Source organism: Fusarium verticillioides, chromosome 3, assembly GCF_000149555.1.
Source record: "Fusarium verticillioides 7600 chromosome 3, whole genome shotgun sequence".
NCBI classification, from domain to species: Eukaryota; Fungi; Ascomycota; class Sordariomycetes; order Hypocreales; family Nectriaceae; genus Fusarium; species Fusarium verticillioides.
In genome coordinates, this window is record NC_031677.1 from 1,178,696 (window position 1) to 1,204,371 (window position 25,676).

Sequence of the window (25,676 nt, forward strand, 5' to 3'; positions counted from 1 at the left end):
CACCAGATACGACTGAACATCCCATGACCTCTTGACTTTTCGTGAGATATCCAGATGAAGTAATCCACGAAATACTACCCAACCATCTAGGTATGGAGGGAGACTCTTACCTTGATGCCTTGGGTCAGTGGTGATCACAGACCCCCTTGACCCGTGTACGTACCTAAGTATTGTTCTTCACCATCATTCCCCTTCCCGCCTTTCCCCGGCCGCCCATTAGAGATAAGTCTTACTCGATTTATATCATATCAGGATTGTAATCCAGAGCAGATTAGGGAATAAAAATCTACTTGATTGCCCCTTCAATTATTATCTACCATCTCGACAGCTAGATGACTTACATCGGGTTAACCTCGGAAGTTGATACACAGTGCATCAGTGCGCATTCACACTCCCCACATCTAGCTAATCCTTGCTGCAAATATACTCACAAACTCCTTGTACAGACACACATGGCGATCACAAGTCAAGATGGCCCAACCTACATCAAAAGGATCAACACTAACAATGTTTGAAATACTAAAACCCTCTGCTTCTGCAACTGAAGCTGGAGTTGCTCGGCTTGGTCGTCTAGCATTCGCTAGTAATCGAAGGATTATGCAGACACCAAACTACATCGCTGTTGCATCTCGAGGAGTTGTTCCTCACTTGACTCCAGACAATATCGCCAAACACACAGCGTTTGATGCCGCGTATCTAGCAATCGAGGACTGTATGAAGATTAAATCTATTTTTGAGTGCTAGTCTAACGTTGAGAACAGTTCTTGAGAAATCACAACCTCCTGTTCTTCAGTTGCCCCCTGGTACACCAAGAAATCTTCAGAGCTTTACTGCTTTCCCTTCAGATCGAGCACTTATTCTTGGCCCAAGACGGTTCCCAGCTGTGACAACACCTGTTGGAAACGGTGCTCATCATGTCAGCATTTTTACCTCTACCGGTTTCCGCAATCTCACCATCCCCGAGTTCACCAAGACTATTGAACTCACTCAACCAGATATCGCCATTCCTCCAGCCGACCTCTTCCACTCCAGCTCAACACCAACGTCAAAACGTCAAGTTCGCATGGTTGAGAGAACCGAAGAATGGGTAGACGAATTCTTTCATCTTTCAGACCCTAAAGGCCGTCTAAAGGAAATGGGGGTTTCCATCTTCGCTCCTGTATTGCCTGTCGAGTACCCTATACAGTGGGACTACTTGCGATATCTTGCAGAAGACGTGCGAGATTCCCTCTCTGGTCTTGCAGTTTATGATGTTAACCTTGTCCCCGAGTTGGCAAACTATCCCTCTCTTGGATCTCTGCCGCGGTTGTCATTTGGACCATCTAAGAGCCCCCAGGATATTCTGCGACAGATCGCTCTGGGTATCGATGTATGCACGGTACCTTTTGCCAACACTGCCTCTGATGCAGGCATCGCCCTATCGTTCACCTTCCCACCCCCTGAGTCCTCCGACATGCAGCCACTGGGTATCGATATGTGGTCAGAGGAGCATACGACATCCCTGCAGCCTCTAGTGAGCGGTTGCCAATGCTACACTTGCACCAAGCATCACCGGGCGTTCATTAAGCACCTACTGAATGCGAAGGAGATGTTGGGCTGGAACCTACTCCAGATTCACAATCATGTCATTCTTACTTCATTCTTTGAAGGCGTTCGGGCAGCTCTAAACGAGAGCGCCGAGAAGTTTGACGAGCTTCATAAGAAATTCTTGACTGTTTATGAGCCCGAGGTCCCTGTTGGAACTGGAGTGAGACCCCGAGCCAGGGGTTACCATTTCAAGAGCATAGCTGGTCAGGCTAAGATCAACGAGCCTAGCTGGCAAGCGTTTGATTCGGTCGATGCCAGTCCCCACCCCGAGGCCATTGCAGAACCTCTGGCAGCTATCGATGGAACACTGCCCGTCGATGAGGTTGCATCGAGTTTGGAGAAGTGACGGAGCTAATGTAGAAAGCCGTTCCTGTCATGTCAGGTACGGTCGCTGCGAAGATGTTATTCCGACGATGTGGCTCGGCCCATATTTGATGCATGCTGATCAAGAGAAGATATGATATAGCCAGGCAGATTGGTGTTTGATCAACACGATTCCACTTAACGCATCGTCGATCTTATGACGGCTATAGTGGCCTTGCTTGACTTATAGAATAGAGCATTGCGCATATCTTGCTCGATTGCTGGAGCCAGAATAGAAGCAAAAAAAGTCAATTCTGACAGTCCATCCGATTTTCTCGTGAACCAACAACACCACAAAAGATAAGAAGAGGATCTGTTCACGTGCTGAGAGAGTCCCAAGAGTCAATGAACATACGACCATGAAAGTTTATTACCGAGCTTCGTAAAATTGCAGGTCTAGCCACTCAATGCCGAATTTGGAGCACGTTTCGGTGAGCCATATGAGGCAGCTCCGAGCGGAATTACACAGCTGATCTTGTCTTCGTCAATAGTCTACAATGTGCGTTTTTTTATACCTGCCTATAAGAACTAAGGCAATGGGTTCATGCCCTAATCAATGCCCTATGCAGATGCTTTCATAAACTTTGTCAACGACGTCCTAAGTTTATGATGAGATTGACAGAGTTTAGGCTGGAATACCACTGAATCATCACAGTAGGCTTGTTATCTCACCAGGCACGCAGATTTCATGAACAAGAGCATCGGATAGAAAAGTCACCCACCAGTGGTAAGAGTGTTACGCCACCTACGCCGAGAAATCCACCGGAGACTTGGTACGACGTCAAGTAGCAATTCGGCCGACAAGGCCCGATCGAGTTATGCTAAGAAACAAGCTTGTCTGCAAAATGGAATAAGAAGGATGAAGCTTTAAGCTTGATTGAAGCTAGCCAAGGCCTGCTCTCATGGATCTGGGGATCTGTGGAACTGCGGGAGCAGGGGTATAGGAGCCAATTGAACCTCACAATTCGCCCACGAGCGGTATCTGAGCTTCTGGAGAGAGCCACAGCCGAGGATCCCTGTCGTCTTTCTGCTCCGATCTCAGCTGCAACTGGTGCTCTCGGGTTAACCTGAGCTGGGATACAATGAGCCGGGATGTGGCGTTCACGTTCGGTCAACGACTTGGGACAGGAAAAAACGAGCCAAGGATCGGGGGATGGGGATCGGAGATATGTACAACCAAACATGTCAACGCTCATCATGGCACCTGGGTTACATGAGGGATCATGATTTGACCTGTTTTGACTAGCACCAACGGCGTCCATCGCCCTCCCCGCTGCCAATCCAATGAAATGATTTGAATCCATGATGCTCCATAGAAGAGAACTGACAAGCATGAGTACTAGTTGCAGGGTCCTTTTGCAAGGAACGGGCCTGGCACAACTTACACACGTGCTATAGTCCTCCATCATGAGGCGCCAATCGCTTCCGTGATGCAACACAGAAGATGTACCTTTTTCATCCCAACACACTGGATCTGCCTGTACCCTCTCTCGTCGGTCTAAACCTGTCTCGGGCGTTTGTCCTGGCCGTTTGCTGAGCTTAATTGGCCAGATGCAATGCGACGTTAGGCCAAGATCAGTTCATCATAAGTCTCCTCAGCTTGTCCCGCAGAGGAAGGCCAATTGTCTATCCGTGACATGGGATAGCTTCTCGGGGACGAACTTGTCTTCTGGGAGGTAACTATCCACGTGGGATCGGCGTTGACGGCTATAAAGCCATGATGCCTCTCTGAAAGTCTAACTTATCGAGCCCCCCTCTCAAGCTGCCTCAGCTCGCGCCAACCACCAGCTTCCGCTCCCCAATTCTTGGAAATTGGTTTCAGAACTCACAAGAATGGTCAAGATCAATTCCATTGCCGCTCTGGCAGCCTCAATTGCTGCTGTGTCTGCTCAGACCTACCAGCGTCTCGGCACATGTCCCACTCTGGGCTGTGTTCTTCCCCCCGACCAGAGTGATTTCCTGCCTGGCCAGCTCTTCGATCTCCGTGTCGAGGTCCACGCTCCCGTAAACGGCTCTGAGGCTGCTCACAACGGAAAGCCTGACGAGAAGTTCACTGTGACAATCGCCAAGAAGGGCCAAAAGGCCAAGGATTTTGCAAAGGCCTTTGGTGTTAGTGAGCCCAAGCTCGAGACATGGAAGTTCAAGTGGTACGAGGATCTATTTGCCGAAGACGAGGACAAGCCCAGCATTGTCAACGTTGCTTCCAAGGTCTACCGCAAGATTGCCCTCTACGAACCCGGCACGTACACCGTTACCCTCAACTACTACAATGGCGAGAAGACCACTGCCGAGTGGACTGTTCGCGAGCTTCAGCCTAAGCGAAAAGCCAAGAATGTCATCTTCTTTATTGGTGATGGCATGACCACCAACATGGTAAGTCGAATCACATTGTGAGAGGCTCGGCTCGTGGAAGCTGACTAGATCATAGATCACTGCCGCTCGTCTTTTGGGACACAAGAGCATCAACGGAAAGTACCAGACCCTGATGAAGCTGGACGAGTTCCCTGTTCTCGGTCACCAGATGACCCATTCGATCGACAGCTACATCACCGACTCTGCCAACTCCGCCTCTGCTCTTTACACTGGCCACAAGAGCACTGTCAACGCCATGGGGTAAGTAAACTATTGCATCACTAAAGATTAAAAGCTAACAACTCAGTGTCTACGCTGATTCATCTCCCAACCCCTTCGATGACCCCAAGGTTGAGACCATTGTCGAGGTCTTCAAGCGTGTCTGGGTAAGTTTGACCCCAATTGAGTTCACTTCAAAATTCTAATTGCAACAACAGGGCGGTGCTTGGGGTGCTGTTTCTACCGCTTTCCTTGCCGATGCTACCCCCATTGCTCTCAGTGGTCACACCCGTCTCCGAGGCCAGTACGGTCCTTTGATCGACCAGGCTCTCAACGGCATGACCAACTACAGCTGGACCCAGCACGGTGGCCCCGATGTTTTCTTTGGTGGCGGTGCTGAGAACTTCTTCGCCGGTAAGGGCTCTTACCAGGGCAAGGACTACTACAAGGAGTTCCAGAAGAAGGGCTACACCGTCTCTCTTAACAAGACCTCTCTCCTCAAGGCCGATAAGAGCAAGCGTGCTCTCGGTGTTTTCTGCCAGAGCAACCTCCCCGTCTGGCTCGACCGCAACGTCTACAAGGACAACCTCGAGGGCCGCGACAACAACCCTACCGGCGGTAAGGGTGATGCTTCTGATCTCCCTGGTCTCAAGGACATGACCCTCAAGGCCATTGACGTTCTTGCTACCCGTGGTAAGGACAAGGGTTTCTTCCTCATGTCTGAGGCTGCCTCTATCGACAAGCAGATGCATGCTCTTGACTACGACCGTGCTCTCGGTGATCTTCTCGAGCTTGACGATACCGTCCGTGCTACTGTTGAGAAGCTCAAGAAGCTCAAGATTCTCGATGAGACCCTCATCATCGTCTCTGCTGATCACGGCCACGGTTTCGAGTAAGTAATCCTATTCCAATAGCTGTGACACCAGATAACTAACCATCGCAGCGTTTACGGTTCCGCCGACACTGAGTACCTCGCCCAGCAGGAGGATGACCGCGACAGGCGCCGTGCCATCGGCACCTACGCTCAGTCCGGTGAGTCTCAGTACACCAAGAAGGCCAAGGGCATCAACTACGGCACTGGCGCCAACTTCCCTACCAACTGGGAGCCCCGATACGCCATCGCCGCTGGTGTCGCTGCCGTCCCTGACCACCGTGAGGACTACAAGGTCAAGAAGGCCGGCCCCCGCGAGGCTGCCGTCGAGCTCAAGGACGATGACTACTACGCCAACCCCGAGGACTCTCCCAAGGGTTTCCTCATCAACGGTACTATCAGCACTGATAACGCCCAGGGTGTTCACTCTCTCACCGATGTCCCTGTCTATGCTCTTGGTCCTTGTCAGGAGACTTTCAGTGGCACTTTCAACAACGTTGACATCTTTTACAAGATTTCCAACTGCCTTGGTCTTGCTCAGGGCAAGAAGCAGGGTTATTAGAGAATTATGAATCGGAGGCGGTGGTATGCTTACGACGAGATGAACAAGTGATGTATAAGTTGGTAGATGATAGAGATGCAAGTGCTGCGAGGTGTAATAAGGGGAACTTTTGAGCAATGAGCAATACAGATTTGGATATTCACAGATTTTTATTCATTCGCATTCCGAATGCGAGCATATCTGGATGTTAATTGTTACAGATTTCTGGTGGTCTTCCTCGGGGCCATGCCAATTTGACTCATGGGCTTTCTTGCTGACAGCGAATTCCGAGGCAATTCCAGACTTTTTCTAAGTCGTCACTCATAAATCATAAATTCATAACCCTTTCCTTCCATAACATTTCCCATATAATACACGTGCGATATGACCCGGCATTCGCCAAGCTTCGAATGCACCCTAGTCAGTAGAAGATCTGCTTGCCGATGTCATGAGGGGATAACTAGTCCGTTGTTTGTAAGCCAAGCTGATCAATCAGCGACATGACGCCGTTCATATCGGTAGTCTCTGGATCGTCATGATCTCTGGGACGAAGACAATCGCCGTTCAGCCAAATGGAGAGACGATCATGGTTGTGAGCACGCTTTCGAAGCTTCTGAATCTCGGGGCAACAATCCCCCCCTGCGACAACGAGTTGGATGTTGGTGGTATGGTGGCACATAGCATCTAGCCGCTCAAGGTGGTTTGAAAAGGAACCTGGTCCTCCCGCTGTCATGATGCCTGCAAAACCAAGAGTGGTGAGCTCTGCAATGACAGCGTCTGGGTTTCCACGTTCAGCAAAGTGGTCGAAAGCACGGTTGAAGACACAACCGAATGGCTTGGCCATTTCAATGAGAGAGCGACAGTATGCTGAGTGAATCACGATCTTGTGGCGAGAGTTCTCAGCTGTTTCCTCATGGCTATGCTTAACACAGCCAAACACGAAAGAATCTCCGCGGATAGCATTCATGACGCCTGTTTCCTTGAGCTGGCGAATAGACTCGCTCATCTGGACAAGTTCGTTGTTAGAGTAAACGTAGTCGTGAGACTCGCCTGGACCAGAAGGGTTAGGAGCTCCACGGGGTCGAATGACGCAGCTGATTGGGATGTGAATCTTTCTTTTGAGATGGCGAAGCTCCTGGGGAGTGGGACTCACCCCGCCAACGGTAGAGGAGCCCTTTCGGCAGAGGAGAAGACGCTTTGCACCAAAGTTGGCGGCTCTGAGAGCGTTGTGGGGGCCATAGACTGTGACCTCAAGAGGGATCTGTCGTGGGTATTTAGCTGGCAGAGGCGGCATCTTGAGTCAGTTGAGATGGCTGGCTGGCTGATTGGCTGGTTGGCTGATGTTGGCGTGAGGACACTGTTAGGCCAGATGGTGATGGAGATGGAGATGGACGACGGTTGAGAGTTTGTGATGCTGTGAAGATGAAGCCCGTGGACGATATCGGAAAAGAAGAGAAGGAGTCATATTGATCGGCTGAGAGTATTCGCTTGTCAGGTGATGATGATGCCATTGTAAACTCCCTGTTTCAGCAGTGAAGCACAGCTCATGCCAGAGTTGATGGTGACTGCCATCTTGAATCATCGAACAAGATGTTGAAGAACTTGTTTTGTTGCCAACGCCCCCACCCATCAAAGGCGCGTATACGCAGATTAAGACACTCACTAATGCTTCTCAGTGCTTTGTTTAATGCCTTTTCATTATAAAGAATTCTACCAGATGGCGCCTGTGATAAATTCATTGGTGTTGACATTGCCAAACAAAGCCCGTCTGCTAAGGCCTCGCCTCATCCCACTACGATACGTAAATGGAAATCAATTAAACGCCCCTCGGCCAAGGATACCCCGCTAAGATTGCACTGCAGTGGAGCATCTAACCCCTGTAAAGAATCACAGAGCTTCTATTTACAGTGGAGCAGGCCAACAACTGGACCACTAATGCCAGGCGCTTCTGCAATGTTTTTAGGGGACCTGCAGAGGCAAAAAAATTACCGTGAAAAAAACAGGGGTCCTTCGGCGTGGGAGCCAATGACATCAGCGATAACCCCACCTCGAGAAAAAAAAATGTTGATTTTCACCGCTGAGGAGCTTTCATAGCTCGAGATGAGATTTTTTTTAATGGGTGCGGGCAGAGCTTTTAGTAAATAAATAAAGCACCTCTACACCGATCTTCCTCGTCCCTCTCTCCTCTTTCACATCTTTCACATTTTTTCGTTTTTCTGTCCTTTTATACTCTACAAGATACCCCCGCAGTTTCTCTCGTATATATCGAGTGATTTGAATGCATCCTGATTCTTTCAAATTAAAGTTCAAAATGTCTGCCGGAGATATGCAAGACGAGCAGGTCAAGGAGGCCCTCATCACCTATGAGAAGCTCCAGGCCATCGAGGATGACTTCGAGGATGTTGAGCTCGAGATCCGTAAGTCAATTCTTGGTTGTCTCGCATCGCAGAAACTCTACTAACGGCAGCAGTCCGTCAGCAGGATAAGCTCACCAAGGACCTCTACGTCAAGCGCCAAGAGGTCATCGCCAACATCCCCCAGTTCTGGCCCCTCGTTTTCGAGCAGTCCCCTCCCGAGGTCGATGAGTACATCCAGCCCAGCGACTCCGAGCTCCTCCTCAACGCCCTGACCGGCCTCTCCGTTGAGCGCTTCGAGCTCCCCAATGGCGACCCTCGCTCCATCTCCCTCAAGTGGGAGTTCAAGGAGAACGACTGGTTTGAGGACAAGGTTCTCGAGAAGAAGTTCTACTGGCGCTTCCACAAGGACGGCTGGGCCGGTCTCGTCTCCGAGCCCGTCGACATCAAGTGGAAGGAGGGCAAGGACCTGACCAACGGCATGCTCAGCCTCGCCAAGAAGGTCTATGATGAGGAGAAGGCTGGCCAGAAGCTCGGTGAGACCGAGGCCTCCAAGAAGCTCCTCAAGCTCATGGAGGAGACTGGCATGGGCGGTGTCAGCTTCTTCTGCTGGTTCGGCTTCCGCGGCCGCAAGGTCAGCCCCGAGGAGTCTGAGGAGGGCCGCAAGCTCGAGGAGGAGAAGCGCAAGGCCCGCAAGGAGGGCAAGTACGATGAGGATGATGATGACATGGACGAGGACGACGATGATGATGAGTACGAGTATGAGATCTTCCCCACCGCCGATGATCTCGCCGTCTTCATCGCCGAGGATCTGTGGCCCGGTGCCATCAAGTACTTCAGTATGTACCTCTCACAGCGCGAAGCAGAGACAGTTCAGGTTTAACAAGCAATACTAGCCAACGCCCAAGATGCCGATGATATCCCCAGCGACCTCGAGTTCGAGGAGATGGATGAAGATGACTCTGATGACGATGAGGCCCCTGCCCTGAAGAAGCGTAAGGCCTAAACCGTCCAATGATTTTTGTTTGCTTTTGGTTTCATGATGATCTAATTTTTCTCTTGGTAAAGAATAGACTAAGGCACGCGGATGAGATGATGGCTACGAAAACGGTTATGGGTTTAGGAAAATGGGATGGATCTACCGATTGGGTTTTCGGTAGATAATGAAATAAAAGGATTGAATTTATGAGTAGTTTCCTGAGTCTCTATGTGATACTCCGATGACAAAGTGAAATGAGGTTGCACACTGCTGTTTATTACTTTGCCATGGTCTACTTGAAACTCAGTGGACGGCCTGATCAGTAAAAGATATATGTTCTTCACTTAGTTAATTTGGCTTATGCAAAAGCGAATGAACCTCATCAGAAGGTTGACTCTAATTACTCATGAATTGATGATGTCTCTCTTTTTACAGGTTGTAAAAAGAGCGGGGCATGACACCCTCTGATGATGTCAAGTGATGGAAATCCGGGGTAGTTAGCTTCCTGTTTGTGACAGTTGATGTTATAAACGGGAAATAAACAAACACGAGGCTACGTCAATTCAGCGAATGATTCCAAAGAGTTACTAATTCGGACTTGTCCAAGAACTCCCCGCTCAAAGTCAAAGTGCGAGATCCGAGATCTGATTATCCCGGGTTGGTCTGCTTCATTTGTCAGCCCACCTTTGTTTTGTATGTGATATCATCGTCACCCGAAGTACACATCACATATTGGCCATTTCAAAAAGGGCTACGCTTCTTCTGTGCTTATCTGTAGTCACTTTCAAAAACCTTGTAGTCCCCTCCATGTTGGCGAGATCGAGCTTGAGAGTCTTTGCTGGACGTACCACAAGGATACGATACTCAACAATGGCGACTCCTTTCAAGATTCAGCTGGAACCCCAGAACTCGGGGCTTCTAGGGATGAAGCTTGGTCAGAGTGAGGCCTCGAAGGCAACTGACCTGCTGCAGAAGGATCTAGAGGTAACCCGAACCGAAGCAACACGGTGTATCAACTATCAAGTCAAAGACTAACACTGATTAGAACCACCACGTCTTCTTCAACGAGTCTGGCTTTCACGACCATGTAAATGGCCTTCTATAGGTCTCTCATACTTCGCTAACGGCATTAGATTGTTCATCAAGTTTTAACTCTATATGGTACCGGCGCAACAACAAAGGACCTGGACACTGCATATAACGCCAACAAGACATATCAGCTTAAGGCCATGAAACCAAAGCCTGATGTCGTTGATAAACTAGAACACGGCTCAGACTGGTCACAATATCTTGGCAAAGGTAGAAACTATGCTACATTCTTTCGTTTCTTCCAGGACGAGATCGAAAGAATAGGATGGCAGGACACACTCAAGGAGTATCTCTTCAAAGACGATGCTCGAGGCCGTGACATGCAAAGCCGTCTATTCGCCGGTATTCTTCACCCACTTATTCAGTTGTTGTATGGCATGGAGTGGTCACAGCCCATGATCATCGCTTCAGCTCTTGCACAGACTGCTGTTCATCGAGACGATTATAAAGAATTTCTCACAGCCGCTGCTGGAAAAGCTCAAGCTTCCGATGCGCCACCTAAGATGAAGACCATTGGTGGCCTTTATGAAGACGCCGTAAAGAATGACAAACTTCGAACAAGCTCGCATTGGGATGATTCCAACCGGATCTTCGATGGTGTATTTGTGAGGGCGAAGGACGAGATGATCACGTTGGCGGCGAAAGTGAGGGTTGATGAGGAGGAGCTGGACGAAAAGATTGCCGAGATGGTCCATCACTCTGCTTTCGTTGCTTCAGCTGCTGCTTTTCATCCACCTCATGCTCCAAGATTCGAATTTATTCTCATGCAAGTCTCTCCTTTCCACACTGACCCCGTTGCTAACCGCGGCAGGCATCACATAACATCGACGCCATTCTTTCTCACGCTCAAAGAACAGTCCTGGATTCCAGCATCAACCAAGGCGCGTTTCTTGGAGAACAAAATCCGCATGGATCTCCTGCAGTACATCGCTCGTGGCTCGCCAGCTCTTCGTGGCGATCTGCTCTGTGGCTATAAGCCCAAGGATGGAGATAATCTGGTGGGTAAGCCAGAAGATCTATTCCCAAGGATTCACAAGGTCGTGGATGATGGGCACACTGTCAAGTTGGCCAGGGCACTGATGCTGGCGCAAAGAGTTACCAAGCCGTATGAGAACAAGAAGTGGGTGAGGATCAAGGGAGATGACGAGTGGTTGAGGGCTGTGTACCTGTTGCTGGATGCCAATGAGGAAGCTGATAGGCGGGGAGGTACCATGTGGGTTCGATCTTCAGGGTTCGATGAAGCTTGGGAGGAGATTCCCAAGGCTAAGATGTAAGACAACCAAGAGCAAAGGCTTGTATGATATGCATGGGTATTATGAGTCGTATTTACCGTCTATTCTAAACCAATCCATTCATCGGATCCCGCCTCAGACTGCTCATCCCCATCAACATCCATAAGTTTCACATCCATAGTTTTGCCACTCTCCAATGTCTTGGCATCCTTCTTTCCAGACTTATCCTCCGCTTGACCCAACAAATAATCAACCATGTACACGTTTTCGTCAGCAAGTCTCCTAATCTCATCCCTCATCTTGGATACAGCTCGCGCAACGACTCTTAGCTCAATGTCGGCCTTGGCACGGTTTGCCGAGAGCCAAGCTCCATGCTTATCAACGATAGCCTTGATCCAGACGAGACAGAACTCAATGTGGGGTGACTCCTCGGTCTGGGCGGCGACAAAGCGGAGAAGACGAGAAACATATACGGTAGGGAGGTCGGCAACAACGAGAGGAATTTCGGCGGAGGGAATGGCTTGGAAGACTCGCTTTATCAGACCAGCTTCGTTGAGACGGAAGGCCATGACAAGTGCTTTGAGGTAATCTTGCTCTGTCTCGAGAACGGCGAGTGTTGAGGCAGGGGTGATCTCCATGTTCAGGTCGAAAGGGTCGAACTGGATGTCCTGATCCAAACTGTAGATCAGGAGACCCTCCGTTGAGGCAGCACAGAACGCAGTGCCTGCAGGTGAGAAACCAATGCCTGTCACACGCACCTCAGGGACCTTCCTTCGTGCTGAAGGGTCACCACGTTTTGATCCTGGCAACGAGCTATCCACGCGGTCTTCGCGGTCTGAGGCTTCCTGATCGTCGAGGTCTCCAGCAGGGCCGGCTTCAGTCAATAGCTTGCTGTTGAGGAATTCCTGGGTACCGGAGAGAGAAAGGTTGACGCTGACAGTGTACTTCTTCAGAAGCACCATGGTTGTTACGGAGTACAAGCAGATGTACTTGCTGTTTCCGCCAGCCAAGAGACAGCTGCCATCAGCGCTATATCGGATTGTGTTGAAGCTCTTTGTGCCGGCCATATTGGCCGCCGTTCGGCGATCTGTGAGTTTTCGTCCTCCTGAAACATCTCTTCGTCCATCCACTCCAGAAGTCTGCTCTGCATCTGTTACCGACCAGAAAGTAAGCTGGCCATCTAATGTTGAGATGGCCAATTGCAAAGAATCTGGACGGACAGCAATATCGAGAACATCGGCCTGGAGCTGCAGAGGCTCGCTGGTCTGTGTCCGGCTAAAGATAGACCAGATACGGGCTGTGCGGTCCCAAGAACCACTAATAAGTGAGTCACCATTGGGTGTGAATGCGAGAGACGAGACAGGGCCCTCGTGGCCTGATAGCTGATCAAGAAGTTGGCCTGTCTGGACGGACCAAATGTGAATGTCGAAGGAATCGAGAGATCCAGCAGCTACGACTTCGCCGCTGGGGTCGACAGCCATGCATGAGAATGACAGTCTCGTAGGTGCTGTGAAAGTTCGGAAGTTTCGGTACCGGATTAAATCCCAGGCTCGAATAGATCCATCCAGACTTGATGTGAAGAGAACATTACCCTTCTTGGCAAACTCGCAAGCTGTAACGCCGCTAGTATGCTCAGTGAAGGTAACTATACAGAAGCCAGACTGGATATCCCAGACCTTGATCTTTCCGTCATCGGCAGTGGTGATGATGCGCTGGCCGTCAGGTGAGTAGACCAGAGCGTTCATGGCATCGAAATGGCCCTGCTGTTTAAGGATGTAAGATTCAGACTGCCACTCCCATACCAGTAATTGTCCCAGCTTGGACGCACCAAACGCCAGCCACTCGCCACTGTTGTTGATGGTGACAAAGTCGATATCGTTTTGCGAGATGCTCAGCTTGTGTATCATGTTGAAGTCGGGCATCTCGTACAAGCCAAACAGACCGTTGGAGAAACCAGCAACCAGGAGATTCGTCTCAGGGTGGAAAGCGGCACATCGCACATGAGCGCTTCCCTGCATGAAGTAGTGCCGTTGGACAATGCGCCATTGCATATCTGAATCATCGTCGTCGTCATCCATCTTGTCGTCGTCCTTAATACGGTTGATAGGCTTGACATACTGCCAGTCAAAGACGGCGCCATCCTTGCTAACAGTGTAAATCATCTCTTGATTTTCTGAGAACCAAGCCCCGATAACAGCCTGTTTATGGCCTGAGAGCACCGTGGGGGTGAAACCCTCCTCAGGGTTCAAACTCCATATCCGCGCCGTGAGATCCTTGGAGGTTGTGAGGAAGAATCGTGAGTCGCTGGACCACTCAATGTGGCTAACGGTATCGAAATGACCGGTATGTGTGTGGTATCGAACGAAAGGAGCAAATTCGAGTTCACCCTCGACAGAAGCATCGGGGGTTGAGGGGACGTGCCAGACCTCAATTTTGCGACCCAGTCCCACGGCAAAATGTCGACCGGATGGCGAGAATGATAGTGCTGTGACGGAAGATCGGAAGGAGAAGTGGTATATGGATATCCTTCGGGGGACATTGGTCAAGATCGCGTGTCCATCTTCGTCAATGGAGAGGAGAAGGTTGCCGCGTGGTGTAAGTCCGATACGGGCAATGTTTTTGCGATGAGCGAACGGGAGGGTGTATGATTTGTTTCTGAGGAACAATTAATTTTGTCCCTTTAATTTTTGAAGTTCAGACCGGCTTAAAGCAAACTTACTCTACCAGATTAAAGACAGTCACTCTGTTGCCAACTGGCGAGAAAAGATGGGTGCCATCGGGGCTATAGAGCAGGTTGCCCTGGCAGTAAACAGTGCCCAGCAAGTTCGAGAACTATATTGATAGGTCAGCACATCATCTCGAAGCCGGAATCATCTCATTGTCATCATTACCTTGAAATCGGTCTTCATTATTGTCTGCAGGTCATAGCCATGATGTTTCTAAACATCAAATCGCAAACCCGCCAAAAATTCATCGTTGCGCCTTATCGATAAGAGCCAATTTTTTTGCGACAGTCGGCGGTGGAGTTATTCCGAGACCATAATGCCATGAGGATTCCATTGTGGCTGGCCCCTCTGAGAGTAAGAAAACGTCTGACGTTAAGCCAAAGTGCCAAAAATATTCAGTCCAAGATCTACTAATCATATACTAGACTATACTGAGCAGCGCTAAATCTACCTGAATCTTTTTGTCATTAGTATAAAGGATCTACTCTTTTTGACTCCCCTCGACTGGCTTCTGGCCATAGCTCAAGGGACCAATGCAAGCTAGGGGCAGTGGCTGTTTACTCGATCTTGCATGGCAAGACCCGTTTTGTTTGGCAGCCTAGGGGAGGAAAGAAAACACAGAACCTCGATCCTAAATGACAAAAAGACTTAGGGAACATAGTCTAAGTTTAGGATACTATTTTGATGAGTTTATTTTGGCACCCCACATTAAGGTTCGCTGTTTTCTTGCCCCCCGAGGGCAGCTTCCCTTGCTGCCCCGTGTCCACTAGCCACTGTCCACTCACGATACCGTGTCAACGCTAGCCTATCAGAAGCAAGCGTCCCTGGCAGTTGCTTTAGGGGGAAAGGGCAGGAAATTCGTTCCAATTCCCCTGAACTCAGGCAAGCACGAGCTGTCCCTAAACCTCCCTCTCCACCTTGAACCTTTGCACTCGTTCGACCTTCATCGCGATATCGCAGTCGCTTGTTGTCTTGCATTGCATTATCTTTGTTTGAAAGTCGTGTTTTACGCTTCACATCCTCTTCTAATTCAACCTTTGTCTTCCCATCCCCAAATCAAACTACTTCAAGATGGCTTCTGCAGCTGCCGAGAACGCTTCACCGATTGGTATTGCCAATCTGCCCAACCAGCGACACAAGATTGTCGCGAAGCGTGGCGCCGGCTTCACTATTATGGTATGCTTCTAAGCAATCAACTCACCCGTTTTGCATTGCTATATATACATACAAGGCACATCGAGATCTTCTGAACTATTGCTCACCGCATCATGTCTAGGTTGCTGGCGAGTCTGGCCTGGGCAAGACTACCTTCATCAACACTCTTTTCTCCACCACCATCAAGAACTATGCCGACCACAAGCGCCGTCACCAGAAGCAGGTTGATAAGACTGTCGAGATCGAGATTACCAAGGCCGAGCTTGAGGAGAAGTTCTTCAAGGGTATAGCTCTCTGAATGAAGCACTATTACTCAACCCTCGCTAACACCCCCTTTCAGTCCGACTGACCGTTATCGATACACCCGGATTTGGCGACTACGTTAACAACCGCGATTCTTGGATGCCCATTATCGAGTTCCTCGACGACCAGCACGAGTCTTACATGCTTCAGGAGCAACAGCCTCGCCGCCAGGATAAGATCGATCTTCGTGTCCATGCCTGCCTTTACTTCATCCGCCCTACCGGCCACACCCTCAAGCCCCTCGATATTGAGGTCATGAAGCGCCTCTGCTCGCGTGTCAACCTTATCCCCGTTATCGCCAAGGCCGATACCCTCAGCCCCGCCGACCTGGCCAAGTTCAAGCAGCGTGTAAGTAATTATGCATTGAGTTCACAGTCCCCAATTCTAACTTTATCTAGATTGTCTCTGTCATTGAAGCCCAGAACATCAAGATCTACCAGCCCCCGATCGAGGAGGACGACGAGGCCGCTGCTCAGCATGCCCGCAGCCTTATGAACGCCATGCCTTTCGCTGTTATCGGCTCCGAGAAGGACGTCAAGACCGGTGATGGCCGCATTGTCAAGGGCCGACAGTACTCTTGGGGTGTTGCCGAGGTTGAGAATGAGGACCACTGCGATTTCAAGAAGCTCCGCTCTATCCTGATTCGAACACACATGCTCGACCTTATTCATACCACCGAGGAGTTGCACTATGAGGCTTACCGCGCTCAGCAGATGGAGACCCGCAAGTTCGGCGAGGCTCGTCCGCGAAAGCTCGACAACCCCAAGTTCAAGGAAGAGGAGGAGGCTCTCCGAAAGCGTTTCACCGAGCAGGTCAAGATCGAGGAGCAACGTTTCCGTCAATGGGAGCAGAAGCTCATCTCCGAGCGCGACCGCCTCAACAAGGATCTCGAGCAAACCCATGCTCAGATCAAGCAGCTCGAGCAAGAGCTGGAGCAGATGCAAGGCAGCGCTGTCCGCAGCCACGGTCGCCGCTAAACAATTTCGAGCACGCCTTTATGCACACTTGCTTGGCTGCAGTTGGACAGTCGTTTCTTCAAGTTTCTTTTACCTGGAGCTCCGTTTTGGGGTTTGGAGTTGAAAAATGAAAGGTCCGAAGAATACCACAAGAAGACAGGAGAGGGACCACGAGTTCAGGGATACATCTGCTCGCTCTGCCCTACGGAGGTCAAGGAGGAGCTGCCCTTGCTGGGGCTTGTTATCATGGCCGCGGCATGTTGTGTAGGAGTTATGATTCCCTCCCCATGATTTTGTTTGTTCTTGGTTGCTATGCCGGCAACTCATACTCACAAGTACGAGACCCCTTTGAAGCGAACAAGACGTATGGAGAAAGCCTTGATAGTCTTGCCCTTTTTTTATCACCACCTTTTACTAGAGCCCTTTCTCTCAGCTAGGCACATTTTAGTTTCGATGTAATTTCAATCACAACATTTTATGATACCAGTTTGAGATTCGAAGGTTTCAATCAATTGCATAAACCCTCTAGCTACTATCCAATAATCCATGAGATATTGCAACAGACCCATTGACCCATTGTGAACCGGGAGAAACAGCCACCAAACTCCATGCTCTAAGTCAAGCTGACCGAATTCATTCCCAAAAAGAAATATAGTGTCCTCTGAGTACAATACTGAAATCACTACAGATTTCAAGTCAACCTCAGTCTTTCCGTCTAGGACATTACCCCAGACCCCCAGTGCTATAAGGCGTCCATGCTAGCCCGCGTCGTCAGTTGCTCGTTCTTGTTTCCAAGTCGCGAAATCTGCAGGAAGACATCCGTTCCGTAGCCCTCGAGGCTATGCAAGTCAAGATTCCCAGCCCAATACTCAGCATAGACACGGCTCAGAGGTAACCCCATGCCGAGACGCAGATTGGGCGGCCGACTGGTGAGAGATGATAACGAACTTTGATATGGGGGTGCTTTCAAATCTGCACGCCCCAATTCCTCCTCTACGTGAAGCTCCTGCATCGTTGCTGCCATCTTGGGTACCTGCGCAAGATTCTCGAGACGCCTTTGACTTTGCGGACCCTTGCTGAAAGACCAGAGATGTGGCAATTCAGCACGAGGGATACCACCACCACGGTCGCAGATGCGGATGATAACATGTTGCTGGTTCTCACAGATGGTTATCTCCACGGGAGGGGGCTTCACGCTGTCAGGGTCCGAATGGATCCTCTGATGTCGATCAATGACGGCCTGGACAGAGTTGCGGAGGAGCTCGCCAATGATGTACTCGAGATGACTTAGAATGTAAGGAAAAGAGGCATCGAGATGGCCATCAACTGTGATTTCGGGAATCTGGACGTCAGGGCCATTCGTTGTCCGTGCAAGAATGGTGATGGCTTTTGAACAGCGCTCGACAACATCCTTAGCATAACATTTGATAAACACTTCGCCGATGAAGTCGGACTCGGAAAGTTTGGCTCCGGGGGAGAAGTTGGGGGAGTTGTAGGTTTCTGTCAGTGAAAGATGCTGCTCAGCGATGACACGTCTAGAAATGCGCTGCTCTATGTCAGTAAATCACCAGCCGTGTAAGAATGGGCACCGTACGGATCTAAGAATGGTGTTCATGAAGCTATCCAAATCTTGAGGGCTCATAAGACCACCGCATTCTAGGATTCCCATAGCAAGCTTCGGTATCACAGTCAAGTGCCCCCTTAGATTATGGCTGATGAGTTCGCACAGCTTGTCATTATCCTCCAGTGTTTTAACCTCTTTCACTTTGCGAAATGTGTCGAAGGCGTGGTAGTAGAGGTCGTAAACCTCTTTAATATGCGAGTTCGTAGTAACGACATAGGGTAAACGTTGCATATCTCGGATTCGGTGCGCAATTCTAATCACATGTCAGATCTCTTTATTCTCTGCGAAGCTTCTCAATACTTACCGTGTAGGCAATTCGGTGCGAACATAGTTAGCCGAGCTTATCAAACGAGATTCTGTAAGAGAGCGGCCAAAAACCATAAGCTGGCGGAGACTGATAGGGCGAGCTTCTTTCGCGACCCAGCTGAAGGCATCATGAGTTAACTTTTGCAACCAGCATTCATAGAAGAAAATTACATACTCGTCAAGAATAGAAACAGGACGCCATGATGCGTTTGTACCAGCGCGAAACTGAACGTTCGTATAGGAGGTACGGGGAATATTCGCCAGGTAAGGGCGCGGATCTGTCAGTTTACATCGCCTGCTCTGTCGCAGGGCGATGGGTGGCATGTCGTCACAGGCACATGCGAAGATGAATCGAAGTCAGTATAGGTTGATTCGTTGAGCCCAATCAGTTGGCGTAAGCATATGGTGTGCTTTCAGATGATGTTCTGCGTTTGAAAGAGGAGAGTATAGATTTTTGGAGGGAAAGGAGGACAGTCCGCATACGCCGTCTCGGTGGGAAGGAAGCTTTGGGCGAGTGACTCGATACCTGCTGCCCAGGAACGGGATTGGAGTTTTACCCCACATCTTGTTGGCGATACCGGCCCGCCCAAAATGGTGGGTTGCAGGAAGGAGGAGAGGTTTCCGTTTGGGTTTACCCTGGTCACGACTGAGTTCTGAGGCTGATAAGCTTAGCACAAGCTGTGAAGCTGTAGATGGTGCTGTTTAAGATATGTGACTATTTATTTATAGGAGTCATGTCCATGACAACCCATCATTCCATGTTTTGTTGTAAGAATTTAGGGTAGCTTCCTGGGTCTATTCAGGTGGCTGTGGCGTCTGATTGTTGCCTTGTGGCAATGAGCTGTAACGGCTCGTGAGTATTTCATATGGTCTGAATATCTGTCCAAAAATGGGGTAAAGGGAAATAACAAGTCGTGTTTGATCAATTACGAAGTTTGTCCCTTTTAGGGAAGCATGCTGACGCACGCTTTGTCAATTCAAACTGTTGCTTCAAAGTACCACCCAAGCTAATAAGGTAGAACTTTACAACATGGATCTATGAACATGTCAACCAAAGCATATCAGCTCCGTATTGCAAAGCTGAAAAACGATATGGAAATCACAAATGAATATGTGTCCCAGCTTGCGTCAGACCGCCTATATTTGCCAGCTCACTCGTTGCATGCATCCTCAATGGAGGTGCAAGCCATCAAGACCTTAGGTAGGCATGATTTATCTGACAAAGACTCGAACTTAGCCTTTGGCTATGAGAGACTGACAACGTCATTGGCGGGGTGACCTGATGACGCTTGGCGTGACTGTCGTCTGTTAAAGTAGTACAGCATTTATAGTGCATTTGCCCGCAAATAACAAGTCGCATGACAACATTTGCGAGCTATCGCCTCACCACTCTCGTCAAGCCTGAAGTCTCGCACAACTCTTGTTCCCGCTGAATGATTGATTACTACTGGCTCTCTCTGCCTATCGATGCAAGGCATTGGATCCAAACTCACTCACTCACTCACCTCACACTCCTTTCTCCCAGTTTCGTTTTATCCTCCAAACTACAGCCTCTTCTCTTTGTTTAGACGCGACCTGACTTGACCTCGAATTTGAGAGGTCTAGGGGCTTAGGACCTGAGTTGTGGGCATTGTCTTTTACTGACATAACCGACCGCTCTACTCTTTTTTCTTTAACAGTGCAGAACTCGTCGTCCCCGATCGTCATAGCATAGCATACCTTGCATTGCCCTGCCTTGCTTGCCTTGCATCGCATTCACTGCCTTGCGTTGCGCTCCAGCTCCGAGCTCTCTTTTTTTGGAGAATAATATTTTTGCTCGCGGCAGCACTTGGTCTCTATTCCCTGCCCTTTGCGCCACTCGACATCGTCGAGCTTTGGCTGAAGCGCCTGCATTGGTTGAGTTGCTCTGTTCTGCTACTGCTACGTCTGTCTTTATATCGTGAGGTTTACCTACTCTCTCGGGTGCCTGCCTTAACGTCACCGATTCTTCCGCCTCGGTCGCAGCTTCTTCAAAATGGTACGTTCCAGTCGCTGCTGCCCCTTCCCGTGCAATCTTAGTCCATGCAGCTTGCCGCGACTGCCATGGTCGCTGGAGAGCAACTCGGGCGGTCCCATCAACACAGCTGCGTCATCCTCCTGGCACTGCGATCGTCACATGTTATGCAACTTCGATTTGACCTTACCACATCTTCTTGACATGAAGCATTGCGCAGACTTCTCTACCTAGTGCCCTGAAGACATCATCACCTCCAATAGCCTACCAGCTGCCCCTCACCACCCACACTAACCCCAGTCACTCCCGATGCCGACATCATGACCTCGTTTCATCGCCGCCTGTGCTTTCGCTCAGGAATCAACGCTGACCGTCGCAATCTGCTGCAGACTCACGATATCAACTCACCCAACGACATGGTCATGGACACGGACGATTATATCGGCGTGGCCAACGAGCCAGAGAAGGTCGCCATCATAAATCCCGATAACCTCGAACAAAGCGAAGTCGACCAGCTGCAAGATCTGCCCATGGCCAACGACCGTGCGTACTCCTTCCACTATCCCATTGACTCTTTTCGTTTGGTGCAGACCGTAGGCATCATATGTTTTCTGTCGTGACCACCCTTCCTGAAACTATTTGGCTAACTGTGACGCCTCTAGATGAAGCCATGAGAGAGCTCTGTCTTCCACCCCTCATCGATGAACCGAAAATACTTGGAGACTATGAATACACATGGACTGTCGAAAACTGGCGAAGCTTGAATAAGAAGGAACATGGTCCTATTTTCCAAGCAGGTGGCTTCCCATGGTGCGCCCAAGTTAATCCCGGAACTGCCGTTGCTCTGAATGCTGACGTTCCACTCCTACAGGCGAATTCTGCTTTTCCCACACGGCAACAATATCGACCAATGCTCTATTTATCTTGAACATGGCTTCGACGCTGATAGCGTTCCCGATAACTGGAGCTGCTGTGTTCAATTTGCGCTCGTCCTATGGAACCCGAACGACCCCAGCCTATATGTCCATCACACTGCCCACCATCGATTCACGAAGGAAGAAGGTGATTGGGGTTTCACTCGATTTGTTGAGCACCGCCGAATGTTTAATGTACCATGGGAGGGCAGCAGCCGACCCCTCTGCGAAAATGATACTGCCAACATCACCGCCTATCTTCGCCTTGTCGAGGATGAGACGGGTGTTTTGTGGCACAACTTCGCCAACTACGATTCCAAGAAGGAGACAGGGTATGTTGGACTCAAGAATCAGGGTGCCACCTGCTATCTGAATTCCTTGATGCAATCACTCTATTTCACAAACAAGTTCAGAAAGGTAGTATCTCTTAGCTGTTCTCTTGCATACCAGCAGCTGACTTCTATAGGCTATCTACGAAATTCCTACGGAGGCCGACCCCAGTATGACCAACAGTGCTTATACACTGCAACGACTTTTCTACCAGTTACAAACGTCAGACCAGGCAGTTGGAACCACGGAGCTCACGAAATCTTTCGGCTGGGACACGCGACATATCTTCGAACAACAGGACGTGCAGGAGTTTTCACGTAAGCTCATGGAGAGGATGGAAGACAAGATGAAGGGAACTGCATCGGAGAACGTCCTGCCAGAAATGTTCAGTGGCAAGATCAAGACATACATCTCATGTATCAACGTCGACTATGAGTCCAGCCGAATCGAGGACTTTTGGGACATTCAGCTGAATGTCAGCGGTAACAAGCATCTGCTCGAGAGTTTTGAGGACTACGTTCAGGTCGAAAAGATGGATGGAGAAAACCAATACTTTGCTGGTGATCAGTACAAGCTCCAGGATGCGAACAAAGGTGTCATTTTCAACAGCTTTCCTGACGTGCTCCACCTACAGTTGAAGCGCTTTGAGTACGATATCCAGCGCGACACCATGATGAAGATCAATGATCGATATGAGTTCCCCGAGTTTTTTGATGCTGCGCCGTACCTATCCGAGGATGCCGACAAATCTGTTCCATGGACGTATCAGCTTCACAGCGTTCTAGTTCACAGTGGTGATCTGAACGCAGGTCATTACTATGCATTTTTGAAGCCCGAAAAGGACGGATGGTTCTACAAGTACGACGATGATAAGGTCACCAAGGCGACGATGCGCGAAGTGTTGGAAGAGAATTTCGGTGGAGAGTATCAAACCTCCAACGGTTACCCGCGTGCGCCTGTGCAAAAGAAGGCTCCCATTATGCGTCAAAACAGCGCATACATGTTGGTGTATATCCGCCAATCTCGTATAGATGATATCCTGTGTCCGGTTACCAAGGATCATATTCCGCTTCATCTCAGTAAGTATTTTGGCGTTCTTCCTTTGTCTCCTTGCTAACCACCGTAGGGCAAAAATTTGAGGAAGAGACTGTTCAGCGGGAAGCCCGCAAGAAAGAACAGCGAGAGGCGCATCTGTATATGTGGGCTAAGGTTATCACTGATTACTCGTTTCAACAATTTGGCGGCACAGATTTGTGTCAATTTGATGCAAAGCCTGAGGATCCCGCTGCACCAAAGTTCTACCGCGTGCGTCGCGCGATGACCATGGAGGAGTTTGTTGCGCAAGTTGCATCAGATATGGGCGAAGATCCACGAAGGGTACGGCTTTGGCTCATGGTCAATCGACAGAATAAGACTGTCCGCCCTGACCAACCCATCATGGATCTGCGGCCTACAGTCGACGAGACTTTCTCCCGTTCCGCTGCCCACAGAGATGCTAGTTTACGAGTGTGGGCTGAAGTTGCCGAGGAAGTCGATGCTGACGGAGAGCCAATCTGGCCATCCTACCAGAGTCAGCCCAATGGTGTTATCGTTAAGAATGACACCATCTTACTTCTCCTTAAGCACTTCGATATCGACGCCCAGACACTACGGGGTGTCGGCCATGTCTACATTTCCAAGGACAAGAAAGTCGAAGAACTGCTACCAATGATCCTGAAGAAAATGGGATGGGGCGAGAAGCTACCTGCCGAGGAGAAGCTTCTGCTTTGGGAGGTAAGAAAACTACTGGCGTTGGACGACCGACGGTAACTAACTCAGAATAGGAGATTAAGCCTACTATGATTGAACCTCTCAAGCCCAAGCAGTCGCTGAAGGTTGCCGAATTGCAAGACGGAGACATTATCTGCTTCCAACGCACCAAGGCCGGTGTCGAGAAGCGCGCCGGTGAAAAGATTTCGCAAGAAAGGTATGTTGCTACAGTGTACAATGCGGGCCATTCATTCATTTACTTACATGTTTTCAGAAGTAACACATCTGATCATTTCGAGGATGCGCGTGAATACTACGATTTCCTCGAGAACAGGCGAACCGTTAAGTTCCACCCGCATCCCACTCGATGTGACCAGGCGCAGTATCCCCCATTTGATCTCGTGCTTAACACTAAGATAACTTATGATACGCTTTCGGAGCGTGTTGGCGCGTATTTGGATGTGAACCCGACACATATTCGGTTTTGGACAGTGAATGCCTCAACGCAAAACCCCAAGACGCCGGTTAGGCGGGGAGCAAACCCAACACTGCGACAGATTCTCAGCCCTATGGGTTCAACTGCTCTTAATTCTACTCAGAGAGACGATGCCTTTTATTTTGAAGTTCTTGAAATGAGTTTAACAGAACTCGACACCAAGAAGAGCATCAAGGTCAATCTGCTGAGTGAAGGCATCACCAAAGAGGTATTTTTGAGTCTCCTCATCTTTCGACAATGCGGCTAACGGTGTATGCAGGATACATACGACCTACTCGTCCCTAAAACAGGAACTATTGACGATTTAGTCGAGGTTTTGATAAGAAAGGCGCAAATACCAAGTGAAGCGGAGGGTGGAAGAATCCGCATCTACGAAACTAGCTCCAACCGCTTCTACCGCGAGCCTCTACGCGAACACCCCGTTATTAACCTGAATGAGTTTGCGAAGATCTATGCGGAACGAATTCCTCAAGAGGAGCTCAACGCCGACGATACTCATTTTATTCATGTCTTCCACTTCCACAACGACGTTAGCCGCGTTCATGGCGTGCCGTTCAAGTTTCTAGTCATCGAGGTGAGTGCCTTTAAATAGCGAGACACATCAATGTATTAACATAGTGATAGGGCGAGACCTTTGCAGACACCAAGAAGCGATTGGAGAAGCGAACCGGAATCAAAGGCAAGAGCTTTGAGAAGATCAAGATCGCTGTTGTGCGACGAGCCAATTACTCAAAACCCCAATATCTCAATGACGGTAAGTGTCATCTTTTTGCATTTAACTTGATATGTAACTAACAGCATGCTTCAAGATGATGTGCTATCAAGTTTCATACAAGGGGAAGACGATTACCTCGGCCTTGACCACGTAGATAGAACGAGGACATTGAGGAACGGCGTTGGGGACCTATTCCTTAAATAAAGGGTGCTGAATGAGAAGGAGATCATGTTAGCTCGAGAGCATGTAAGCAATGAGGCAATGAGTGTCGCCGATGATGAGGCAGAAACACTGAGTATCTAGCATATATGCCTGCTTGCCGCTTGGAAACCGCAGGCGTTCAAGCATCGTACATTCGCAGTCAAAAAGCATTGGTACTGCTGTTCAACTGAGGAGCACAAAGCCGTGGAAATGAGTATACGCAGGGGTGCATTGCATGAGCGTCTGAGGTGAAAGGCGGGCTTCGCCCAGTCGTGATGATGAATGGAAGGAAAGGCATGCGAAGTGAAAGCATGAATTAGGGTGGATTAGGGCAATGATTACGGCATAAATTTCATTCTTACTATTCATTCCAATTATTCGTGCTCGATCATCAATTTCACATGTGCAGGTTCTGGGGGCTGGATATGCGCAAGACACCCCAAAACATCAATGTGCTATGTATTGCCATAACGGAGGGCAAGCATGGTGGCACACCGTAATCAGATCTTAGTATTAACTTGGACTTTTCCAGACCATGTACTACTATTAAATCTACTAGTCTCAGTCTCTTGACGTATGCGATATTGTGTGTTGCCAAATCCAAGTATGGTATCGATATGC

General features: G+C 49.4%; 9 protein-coding genes across 15 annotated transcripts; 6 read left to right on the forward strand and 3 right to left on the reverse strand.

Moving 5' to 3' along the window:
- The first annotated feature begins 444 nt into the window (after window positions 1-444).
- On the forward strand, window positions 445-2,210 carry FVEG_16206 (queuine tRNA-ribosyltransferase). Its single transcript, XM_018905439.1, has 2 exons — window positions 445-712; window positions 762-2,210. Exons 1-2 carry the CDS (start codon window positions 472-474, stop codon window positions 1,931-1,933), a joined length of 1,413 nt encoding a protein of 470 aa, XP_018754088.1. The 5' UTR covers window positions 445-471; the 3' UTR covers window positions 1,934-2,210.
- Window positions 2,211-3,655: 1,445 nt separating this feature from the next.
- FVEG_07889 (hypothetical protein) lies at window positions 3,656-6,285 on the forward strand. Its single transcript, XM_018896598.1, has 5 exons — window positions 3,656-4,323; window positions 4,379-4,563; window positions 4,610-4,688; window positions 4,740-5,413; window positions 5,465-6,285. The coding sequence occupies exons 1-5, from the start codon at window positions 3,784-3,786 to the stop codon at window positions 5,952-5,954; spliced, it is 1,968 nt and encodes a 655-aa protein (XP_018754089.1). The 5' UTR covers window positions 3,656-3,783; the 3' UTR covers window positions 5,955-6,285.
- On the reverse strand, window positions 6,085-7,342 carry FVEG_07890 (copper homeostasis protein). Its single transcript, XM_018896599.1, has one exon. The coding sequence runs from the start codon at window positions 7,225-7,227 to the stop codon at window positions 6,394-6,396; it is 834 nt and encodes a 277-aa protein (XP_018754090.1). The 5' UTR covers window positions 7,228-7,342; the 3' UTR covers window positions 6,085-6,393.
- A 685-nt stretch (window positions 7,343-8,027) lies between these two features.
- Window positions 8,028-9,599, forward strand: FVEG_07891 (hypothetical protein). Of its 4 annotated transcripts, none has more exons than XM_018896601.1 (4): window positions 8,028-8,350; window positions 8,404-9,126; window positions 9,184-9,282; window positions 9,356-9,599. In XM_018896601.1, the coding sequence occupies exons 1-4, from the start codon at window positions 8,212-8,214 to the stop codon at window positions 9,358-9,360; spliced, it is 966 nt and encodes a 321-aa protein (XP_018754092.1). In that variant the 5' UTR covers window positions 8,028-8,211; the 3' UTR covers window positions 9,361-9,599. The 4 variants fall into 4 exon arrangements, with proteins under 4 accessions (XP_018754092.1, XP_018754091.1, XP_018754094.1 ...); XM_018896602.1 differs by having other exon boundaries at window positions 8,059-8,350; window positions 9,361-9,489; XM_018896600.1 differs by having other exon boundaries at window positions 8,040-8,350; window positions 9,184-9,599.
- A 184-nt stretch (window positions 9,600-9,783) lies between these two features.
- FVEG_07892 (hypothetical protein) lies at window positions 9,784-11,807 on the forward strand. Its single transcript, XM_018896604.1, has 4 exons — window positions 9,784-10,250; window positions 10,312-10,353; window positions 10,400-11,121; window positions 11,167-11,807. Exons 1-4 carry the CDS (start codon window positions 10,074-10,076, stop codon window positions 11,627-11,629), a joined length of 1,404 nt encoding a protein of 467 aa, XP_018754095.1. The 5' UTR covers window positions 9,784-10,073; the 3' UTR covers window positions 11,630-11,807.
- FVEG_07893 (periodic tryptophan protein 2) lies at window positions 10,381-14,555 on the reverse strand. 2 transcript variants are annotated; one of them, XM_018896606.1, is made up of 4 exons: window positions 14,479-14,555; window positions 14,307-14,419; window positions 11,522-14,242; window positions 10,381-11,437 (listed from the first exon to the last, which is right to left on the reverse strand). In XM_018896606.1, the coding sequence occupies exons 1-3, from the start codon at window positions 14,494-14,496 to the stop codon at window positions 11,689-11,691; spliced, it is 2,685 nt and encodes an 894-aa protein (XP_018754097.1). In that variant the 5' UTR covers window positions 14,497-14,555; the 3' UTR covers window positions 10,381-11,437; window positions 11,522-11,688. The 2 variants fall into 2 exon arrangements, with proteins under 2 accessions (XP_018754097.1, XP_018754096.1); XM_018896605.1 differs by having other exon boundaries at window positions 10,381-14,242.
- A 609-nt stretch (window positions 14,556-15,164) lies between these two features.
- Window positions 15,165-17,290, forward strand: FVEG_07894 (hypothetical protein). Its single transcript, XM_018896607.1, has 4 exons — window positions 15,165-15,489; window positions 15,590-15,752; window positions 15,809-16,119; window positions 16,170-17,290. The coding sequence occupies exons 1-4, from the start codon at window positions 15,385-15,387 to the stop codon at window positions 16,746-16,748; spliced, it is 1,158 nt and encodes a 385-aa protein (XP_018754098.1). The 5' UTR covers window positions 15,165-15,384; the 3' UTR covers window positions 16,749-17,290.
- Window positions 17,164-19,316, reverse strand: FVEG_07895 (serine/threonine protein kinase). The gene is made up of 4 exons (XM_018896608.1): window positions 18,833-19,316; window positions 18,656-18,775; window positions 18,322-18,604; window positions 17,164-18,273 (listed from the first exon to the last, which is right to left on the reverse strand). The coding sequence occupies exons 1-4, from the start codon at window positions 18,979-18,981 to the stop codon at window positions 17,470-17,472; spliced, it is 1,356 nt and encodes a 451-aa protein (XP_018754099.1). The 5' UTR covers window positions 18,982-19,316; the 3' UTR covers window positions 17,164-17,469.
- A 715-nt stretch (window positions 19,317-20,031) lies between these two features.
- Window positions 20,032-25,588, forward strand: FVEG_07896 (ubiquitin thiolesterase). Of its 3 annotated transcripts, none has more exons than XM_018896611.1 (11): window positions 20,032-20,674; window positions 21,040-21,193; window positions 21,313-21,460; window positions 21,522-21,981; window positions 22,031-22,973; window positions 23,021-23,667; window positions 23,718-23,860; window positions 23,918-24,347; window positions 24,399-24,713; window positions 24,764-24,893; window positions 24,949-25,588. In XM_018896611.1, the coding sequence occupies exons 1-11, from the start codon at window positions 20,672-20,674 to the stop codon at window positions 25,056-25,058; spliced, it is 3,483 nt and encodes a 1,160-aa protein (XP_018754102.1). In that variant the 5' UTR covers window positions 20,032-20,671; the 3' UTR covers window positions 25,059-25,588. The 3 variants fall into 3 exon arrangements, with proteins under 3 accessions (XP_018754102.1, XP_018754101.1, XP_018754100.1); XM_018896610.1 differs by having other exon boundaries at window positions 20,043-21,193; window positions 24,949-25,100; window positions 25,158-25,588; XM_018896609.1 differs by having other exon boundaries at window positions 20,043-21,193.
- The last annotated feature ends 88 nt before the right edge of the window (window positions 25,589-25,676 follow it).